General features: G+C 40.6%; 1 protein-coding gene across 1 annotated transcript in view; it reads left to right on the forward strand.

Annotated features, from left to right (window-relative positions):
* Positions 1–9,779, forward strand: part of CUNHXorf56 (chromosome unknown CXorf56 homolog) — a 17,482-nt gene that overhangs the window by 372 nt on the left and 7,331 nt on the right. Inside the window, exon 2 of the mRNA XM_006904702.3 lies at positions 2,476–2,593. Coding sequence (XP_006904764.1) covers positions 2,476–2,593 — 118 coding nt within the window. The remainder of the gene's footprint in view (positions 1–2,475; positions 2,594–9,779) is intronic.

Below are 9,779 nucleotides of genomic sequence, written 5' to 3' on the forward strand. Positions count from 1 at the left end.
TGTAACTTTGTATCCAGACCTCCCTCACAACTGAATTCCTCCTTCAGAAAAAATAAAAATACAGTATCTTCCCCTCCACCCACTCAACTTCCAGATACAGTAATAGCTCTTATCTTAAAGACTCTTCCTTGACTCTACATTCTCCTCCAGTTATAATCTTATTTCTTTGCTTTTTTAATAGCAAAACTTCTAGAAAGGGTTGCCCACGTTAGCTGTTTGTGTATCCTCCCTTCCCATTCCCTCTTGACCTCGCTTCAGACAGGCTTTCTTTCCTGCCTCACCATCTAAACCACATGTGTCAAGGTTAATAACTGAACATATTACCAGTTCCAGTGGTCAATCAATGCTCATTTTAGTCTTCATCTCAGTGGCATTTGACAGAGATGAACACTCCATCCTTCTTGAAACATTCTTCATTTGCTTCCAAGACTCCACACTCTCCTGATATTCCTCCTACCTCGATTTTGCCCCTTCTCAGTGTCTGGTTCCTTTTTCTGTCTCAAACTTTTAGGCATTGCAAGGCCCTAGGGCTCAGTCCTCTCACCTGTTCTCAGATTGTACTCACTTCCTAAGTGATCTAAACCATTCCCAAGCCCTAAATACCATCTGTATACTAATGACTCCCCATCTTTAACCTGCACCTCTTCTCATACTCCAGCTGTCTATTCCATGTCTCCACTTGGAAGTCTAATGGGCCTCTCAAGGAGCTCATGTTCAAATTGACTTCATGATTCCCTGCTCCCTGCTCTCCACTGTTCCCCTCAGTCTTCCCTATTGCAGTCAGTCGTACCACTATTTACCCAGTATCTCAGAATCGTTCTCGAAACCTCTCTTTCTCATACCTTACATTCATCCAGTCCATCAACAAATTCTGCAGTTGCTTCCTTGAAAATCTATCCAGAATCTGCATACTTCTTACCACCTCCATTTCTACCACTCAAGTCCAAGACACCATCATGCCTCACCTGAATTGCCACAATAATCTCTTGTTCTCCACTCTTTGTCCTCAGTGGTCTATTTTCCACACAGCAGCCAGAGCCCTGTTTCAAAGCGGTGTTTTCCTATGACATCGAGAATAAAACCAAAGTCCATACCAAGACCATGCATGACCAGACCCCCAGCTACCTTTCAGACTTCATCTCCTAACACCCTTCCCTTTGCTCACTGCACTCCAGCCACAGTGGCCTTCTTGATATTTCTCCATCATGTTAAAATGTTCCTGCAGAGGAAATGGTATTTCCTCTGCCTCGACCATTCTTCCCCCAATGCTTCCTTACTTTATTCAGGTCTCTGCTGGAATGGTACTTCCTTAGAAAACTCTTCCCTGGCTATCTTATGTAAAATAGCACCCCTGTCACTCTTTGTCCTCCTACCCTGCCTGATTTTTCTTGGTAGCACTTATCACTATCTGAGATCACTGTTCCTCCTCTTAATATCCTGCCTAAATTTTTTATTAGTACTTATCATTATCCAAGATCATAGTACATAATTCTTATTTTAAAGTTTTCTGCTTCCACTGCTAGACTTCATGATCCCTTGCTCAGGTCATCAGGTCAGGGACTTTGCTTTATTCTTTGCTGAATCTCCAGCACAATGTTGGAACTGTGCCAGGACACTAGTGTATTTATTGAATAAACAGATTTTCTTTTGATTACCTAGGGTTGGGTCTGAATTCTTGTTCTGCTTATTCAATGTGCAGAAGCTCTCTTATCCTTTCTAAGCCTCGATTCCCTCATCTAAAAATAGGAATACTAAATGTCTACTCCAACAAGTTGATGTGAAGAATAATGAGCTAACATGCAAACTGCTTCTCCACCTCCTCCATTAATCTTGAAATAGTCTGATCACTTGACTTCTCTGTGACCTTTTAGGTACTTAATTTGCATTATATCAATTTTCCATGTGCTTCATAATTGTACCTATTTTTTTTCCTGTATGTTTTCATCGTTTTCAGATTAAAACTCCTCTAACTGGGGTGGGCCATTTGCATACTATATATAGGATACCACTTCCCCTCTCTCTCCTTTTCTAAGCATTTATCCACTTTTCCCAATGCTTTCCTCAAAGGCATTGGAGGACACTTGATTGTCTCTTCTGATTCTAATGCATTATATTATAACACAAACCAAGTGTACCATGACACTTGAATCACAGAAATCCTCATAGAAAACTTGAATTGCAGTGCTGAGAAGGAGTTTTGGGATAATATAATCTATTCATTTTTTCAAATAAAGAAAAAGACTCCAAAATGAGAAAGTGATCTGCCAAAAACCACCAGGGTAGTAACAGAGCTGGGACTAAAATTCAGGTCTTCTGCCACCAAGTCATTTTTAGTTGGAAAATTCAATAATAGGCCTCAATAAGCAAAGTAATTATAGTAAAAATTGCATAGTTAGCAGCACCACTGAAAACTTCTGATTGCCTCAAGGTATTTTTCAGTGGCTCTAGTAACCAAATATTTCTCCATTCCTTCAGACTGTCAGTTGGAGAAATTGCCCATGAGGCCCCGGGATCGGTCCCGGGTGATTGATGCTGCTAAACACGCTCACAAGTTTTGTAACACAGAAGATGAGGAAACTATGTATCTTCGCAGGTAAGAGGTTGATGTTTTCTGTCTAGGATTTCCTTATTGTGTTGGGGTCTAGTTCTGAGGACTATAAACACCCCATCTAGTGTGGGACAAGTCATCCATTTGGGCCCAATACTTTGATGTTTGTGGTAAATCTCTAACTTCTGTTAAGGCAACTGTATCTTTTATTGTGTTTTGTTGAAATGGTGCTTAGAAGTAATTCTATTGCCATTTGAGAGCTGTAGTTTGTTTTTTTTTCCAAGTAGAATGAGTTCATTCAATTTATAATCTCCTGGAACACACTATGTGCAGGCACTGAGCTAGGCACTCTATCTGTGAAGATGAATAAAACACTGTCCTTACCATTAAAGAGCTCATGGCTCAGTAAGGGAATAGGCTACCTATTGTAATACGATAAAATGCTGGTGTGGTGAACAAAACAGATAGAAGTGGCTCTGTCTTGCCCAAGTGGTGATCAAGAAAGGTAGAAATAGATGGTGGCATTTGTGTTTGGCCTTGAACTAGGATTTCACAAAGTAGATGAGGGGAATGAGGAACATTCAAGATGGAGGGAATATGGAAGCGTTCAAAGCATCAATATGGTTGGCGCACTTGGGAAATTTGAGTAGTCCTTTGTGGCTAGAGCCCAGATCACTCTACCAGAAGAGGTTCATGCCTCCCGTTGTCAGGACAGAGTAAAATGCTGAAGTGGATGAGTTTAGACCTTATCTGTAGGCAATAGCCATCTCCTTTTAGATTTGGAAGTTGTCGGTATACAGGAGGAATTGAAACCTGGGAAGGGATAAAATTACATAGAAATAGTGTGGAACAAGAAGAAGAGAGGACTGAAGATACAATCCTAGGAAACACTGACATTTAAAAAGCAGACAAAATAATTGGAACAGAACAAGGAGAATCTGGTGATGTGGAAAACAGGGGAGGACAGAGTTTCAAAAATGTGTGTGTGTGTGTGTGTGTGTGTGTGTGTGTGTGTGTAGGGTGGTCATCAACAGGTGCCAAATGCCACAGAGAGGTCAGTCCTAGGGAATTAAAAAGTCCATCCATTCATTCAGCAAATAATTCATTTATTGGTCTCCTACCATGTGCCAGGTACTATCCTAGAAGTCTAGGATATTTTCATATATTAGTTTGCTAAACTGGGTGGCTTAAAACAACAGAAATTAATTCTCACAGTTCTAATGGCTAGAAGTCTGAAATTAAGGTGTCATCAGGGCCATGCTCTCTCTCAGGGTTCTAGGGGAGGATCCTTCCTCGCCTCTTCCTAGCTTCTTGTGTTTGCCGGCGATCCTTGGTGTTTCTTGGCTTATAGATGCATCACTGTCATCCCTGTCTGTATCATCATATGGCCCTTCTCCCTGTGTCTCTGTCCCTGTGTTTCTTCTTATAAGGACACCGTTCACACTGGATTAAGGGCACATTCTACTCATCTTCATGACTTCCTCTTAACTAATTATATCTGCAACAACCTTCTTTTCAAATAAGGTCACATTCTGAGGTTCCTAGACATGACTTTTTAAGGGGCACTATCCAACCCAGTACAACTAGTAAACAAGCAAAGAACCCTGCACTTAGGGAGCTTACATTTTAGTGTTGAACCAGAAAAAGCCACAGGCTGGCATCTAGCTATGTTCATTTAAGCAACTAAACTGTTATAAGCCCACACTAATGAAAAGAGTTAGAAACCACTGCTAGGTGACATTCAGTAGCCAATCAGGCATCAAGCATAATTGTGACAACCGAGCTCCTTGAATTGTGCTGTTGAAGGGAAAATTGGTTATATACAAGATACAACCAGGGGCGTAGATTATAATAAAACTTATGATTCTCAACTTTTCTGTCTGACTTATTTAGCTTAGCATGATAATCTCAAGATCCATCCGTGTTGTCACAGATGGCAGTATTTCATCTCTTCTTATGGCTGAATAATATTCCACTGTATATATGTATCACATCTTCTTTATCCAATCATCTATCGAAGGATGCTTCAGTTGTTTCCACATCTTGGCCACGAAACCTATATGATTTCATTAACCAATGTCGCCCCAATAATTTTAATTAAAAAATAAAATAAAATAAAACAAAACTTATGAAATTCACAAAGGAAGGCCCTCCAGGAAACATCTGGGAAACACTGTATTATGGTACATAGGAGGGTTTATAAATAACATACCCTATCTAAAGCTAATCCATCCTCTCGTGCTTTTCCCCACTCCATTAATCTTTATTTAGGTTTCTGATTTTAAAAAGTATTAACTGACTATCTTTAGGATCAGTAAAATAGTTATTATATACTTATGTAATATACGTTATTACATATGTTACATAATATAATTGTATATAATTATATATAATAGTATTACATATTATATATTAAATGAATATATATTATTCTGTTAATACAGAAAGTAGCAACACAACTGAGCCATAGACTCCTATGGCACTATAGGGCTGATGCCCTCAGCTCTAGGCCAGAAAACTGTGTGGTCCTAGGCTGAACTAGAAACCCTGCAATCCAGTCAGCCTGATCCTGGAAGTGAGCCAGTATCAGGCTCAGCCTTAGTGCTGGGTATTGCCCAGGCCAGTGGCCTCTGGCCTGGTAACTCCGTTGGGCCACAGAGTTCTTAGAGTTTACCAACAAATAGGTATGGTAAACTCTCCCTTTGCTCGACAAAGTTCCTGCTGTAATCATGAACAGTCTTTCCAAAGTCCCGCTCTAGTGTGCCCCGCTGCTGTCCAGAGCAGAATTTCAGTCTGCTCTTACCTTTCCTCTTTTATAGCCAGCTGAGTATGGGAGCACCAATTACTGAAAATATGGCAGTTTGCCCAACGCAGGCCCTGGAGCCCATCACTTTCCACTTCCAAGTCTCTCCATTCTAAAGTACCTCTCCTTGACACTGTTGTCCCCTAGTCCCTTCATTCCCTCATCCACCACTTCCCCAGTTGCAAATCCAGTGGGTGCTTTTGTCTCTTTACATATCTCTCCGAACATATCTTTGTTGCCCAAGCCAAGCTCCATGCTGTCTCCTTCCTTGATTTCTGTGAAGCTGCTCTTGTGATTCGCCTTCTGCTTCTTTGGCTTTCTCAGTCTTCTGGATTCTTCTGCCTGTCCCTTAAATGTTGGTATTCTCCAGGGCTCTCGATTTTATCTCCTTTCTCTTTATACTGTCCTTGGACATTCTCACCATGTTTCATAGCATCAGTTACACTGTTACACTTATATGATGATGACTCACAAAATCTAGATCTGTCTACATTTCTCTCCTGTGCCCAGAACTGTATATCTAACTGCCTACTCTACCTTCTTCACCTGATGTTCTACCTCAGATCCAACATGACTAAGGCCAAACTCATCATTTCTCTAATGTGGAAAATACCATAAATTGTTTCACTCAGCACCACTCCAACACTCTTCTTTTATACCTGCCTTTATACTAGTGTCTATAAAGTTAAGGCACATATTTCAGCCCTCCCCCCCCAAAAAAAACCCTTAGATTCTGAATGTGCCTTAACTTTTGCCAAATAAAAGGGATGGAAGTAGAAATTGTTGAGCAGGGCTTCCAAGGAAAGCCCTTTTTGCTCTTCTTATTTCTTTCTGCTTTTTGGAAAAGGGACTTGATGATTAGAGTAGCAGCAGCCATCCTGGGACTAGGAAAGAAAGGCCACAAGAACTGTAGAGCTTTTGCCATGCTTTCCTTAGGTCTCAACCATTGCCGGGAGCCATCTTCCTGTAGACTTCATTTATATGAGAACAGACTCATGCTGAAGCCACTGTAGCCAGGTCTCTGTAGCTATCAGCCAAACGCAATTCCTTCTTTTTCCTCCTCCTACCAGGTGACACCACCATTCATGCAGTGGCCCGAAGCAGAAATCTGGAGCCAGTCTTCTCTTTGTCTCATCCATCGCTACCCCCACCACTCCTTTTACACATCCAGTCATTTACCATGTACTATCAGTTCTACCTTCTAATCTCTCTTGTGGCTACCTCTTCATGTTCACCCTGCTACACTGCCATCATTCCAGTACCCAGCATCCCTTGCTTGGGCTGTTGAAGTGGCCTCTTTCCTGGTCTTTTTGCCTCTAGTTTGACTCTCCTTTAGTCTATTATCTACTGCCTGAATGATCTCAAATGCACATTATGTCAATCTTTTTCAAATCTTTCAGGGAGTCTTCATGACCTACAGCCGTGCCTTTCAAATATTTTTAGACAATGAATCCTTTCTTCAAATAACATTCTTACCCAGAAGTGTAAGTAAGCAGTAAGCTGCTCTGTTTGGGGAAGAGTTGAGCACAACCTATTAAGGACGCTTTCCCTTCCCCTATCCAGTTTCATTTAGGGGTCATTGTGGAGCACAATTTTTAAAATCTTTGTTATCAGGGTAAAAATCTAAGCCTGAAGGCTCTCTGTGATCTGGCCCTGGCATGCCTGTTCATCCTCATCTGCTGGTACATGCTTGATTTTTTTTTTCAACAACCAACAACATTTATCATCTCATAGTTTCTGTGGGTCAGGAATTCAAGAGCAGCTTAACTGGCTGGTTCTCGTCTCTCTTGAGGCTGTGGTTAATAGATTGACCATGGGCAAAGTCTTGATTGGGGCTGGAGGTTCCAATTCCAAGGTGGCTCACTTGCATGGTTGACAGAGGAATGCTAACTGTTGGGGAGCAGCCTTGGTTCCTTACCACAGGGATCTTCCATGGGCTGTTTGGGTGTCCTCGTGACATGACAGCTGGCTTCCCACAGCGTGCGTATACTAAGAGAGAGAAAGGTGGAAGCCACAATGTCTTTTATGTCCCAGACTCAGAAATCACACACTGTCATTTCTGCAGTGTCCTATTAGTGTCACAGGTCAGCCCTATTCATTGTGGGAGGGGACTGTGCAAGGGTGTCAATACCAGGGAGCAAGGATCATTGGGAGCCATCTTAGAGGCCGTCTGCTACAACCAAGGAGAATGTTTTGTTTTATTCTCGGCCTTCTCTATTGCATATATTCCTAGAGATTAAGGGTAGGAAAGACAACCAAGGTCAATTATTCTAAATATCTAGCTCATATCACTTTTTAATAATCATACCACTTAAAAGCCTTGTCTCATTTACATTAGAGTCTTAGTATCTCAAAAAGATAAACTTTTTGAGAGTAAGAACCCTTCCTTTTACTTCTGAAACCCTTAGGACACCTCGCTTGATTCTTGGCACATAGTTAGGAATAGATCTAATTTTTATAAATTTGACAAAATCCCATTTGTCATAGATATTTGAAGATAAACTCATTGGGAAATATACAGCTCCCTTTATCTGATATTCTTGTTCTTTAAAAGCTCCAGCTTATTAGATTGGCTGACTTCAGGATTTAGAAGTCAGCCTCATGGTGAATCTTTCCTTTCAGGTTGAGGTTAAATTTAGAATCCCAGTAAGAACGAAATGGGATACACAGAATGAAAGATATTGTGAGTGCCCTAGTCCAGCGATATTAGCAAATGGGAGCACATTTGACATGAGGAATACTTGTAAGCAGAGAGGAACAGTGTTAAAATTGGTGGAGAGCACAGACTTTGGAGTTATATCCAAAGCAGCACCACTATATTTCCTCTCATTATGTGGGTTGCCTCTCCTGGAAGCACAAAAGTTTTTAAATTTTAATCAAGTCCCGTTTATGTATTTTTTTTTCTTTGATTGCTTGTGCTTTATTCAGGTTTTCTATTTCTTTTCTAGTGAGTTTTGGTAGTTTGTGTCATTCTGTCATTGTAGAATTTGTCCATTTCATCTAGGTTATCTAATTCGTTGGTGTACAATTGTTCTTAATATAATCTTGAAATCTTTTTTATGTCTGTAAAATCTGTAGTACTCCTTTGATTTTTCAAGGACTAGAAACAGACTGTTTGTAATTCTCTGAATATGTTGTGCTGTTTGCCTTTGTACATAGTATTCCCTCTACCCGAAATACCATTTTCTATCAGGACTTTCAGCTTAAACATTACCTCCTCATGAAGCCTTCCATAATTGCCTCAGACAGATTGGTGGCTCTGACCTCTGTATTCCCATTACACTGTATACATTCCTCTATTTAAGAACTTACCTCCATGGTTATAATTTTCCTCACTAAACTGAATTCTGAAAATAATTCATTCAATCTGTTTATTGCATGTCTATTTTGTTTCCAGTACTTTGTTCAGCTTTGGAGATAGAGTGGCGAGACAGACAGGCATGGTCTCCACTGATTTCTGATCTCATGGACCTTATCATCTAGTGGGATGACAGAAAAAGAAAATAATGTTGATTATGGAAGTTCATATGAATGAAACAAAGGTCTCATACAGAGAATGACATGAGAACCTCTTAGAAAAGGTGGTCAAGGAAGTCCTCTATGGCTAGGTGATATTTAAACTGAGACCAAAAAAGGCAAAAATGAGACAGCTGTAGCAAAGTGGTAAGAGCATTCCAGGCATAGAGAAGAGCGTGTGTGAAAGGTCAGAGGGTGGGAAAGCACTTGTTTCAAAGAACAGAAGAAAGACTGGTGTGGCTAGTGTGCATAGTGAGAGAGGGAAGGAATGTATGAGATGAGGCAGGGGCCCAGTTATGGGCTCAGTTGCTGCCTGGTAGGCCATGGTAAGGAGTTCGATTCTAGATGTCTGGGAAGCCACTGTCGATTCTATTTAGAGAATTTGGAGTAAGACAGTAGTGGAAGCAGATTCTAGAATAATTGGTCGGATTTTTATTTTAGATAAGAATTTAGAATGGAGAAGGCCTAACTAAGTCAGTCTCTGTCTCTCTGTTTCTCTCTGTCTCTGTCTCTCTCTGTCTCTGTCTCTGTCTGTCTCTCTCTCTCTCTGTCTCTGTCTCTCTCTCTCTCTCTCTCTCTCTGTCTCTCTCTCTCTCTCTCATAAACAAAAGCGTAACTTGGTAGTTTGAGGGTTAGAACACACACACACACACACACACACACAGAGTATTGATTTGACCAAACAAAGGGAAACCATCAAAGAGAAATATCAGACTTGGGAAGAAATATTTGCAAGGCTCTTTAACATTTGCAAGTCTCCTTAACACACAATAAAAAGACAGCTTAGTAGTCAAAGGGTAGGAACTGACAGTTTACCCCACCAAAAAAAGAAAGAAAATATAATATGAAAAGGTACCTAACTTCACTCTTTAAAAAAAGAAATACAAATTATGAGATCACATTTTTCATGTG

The sequence above is a fragment of the Pteropus alecto genome, unplaced genomic scaffold, assembly GCF_000325575.1.
Source record: "Pteropus alecto unplaced genomic scaffold, ASM32557v1 scaffold280, whole genome shotgun sequence".
Lineage (NCBI taxonomy): Eukaryota > Metazoa > Chordata > Mammalia > Chiroptera > Pteropodidae > Pteropus > Pteropus alecto.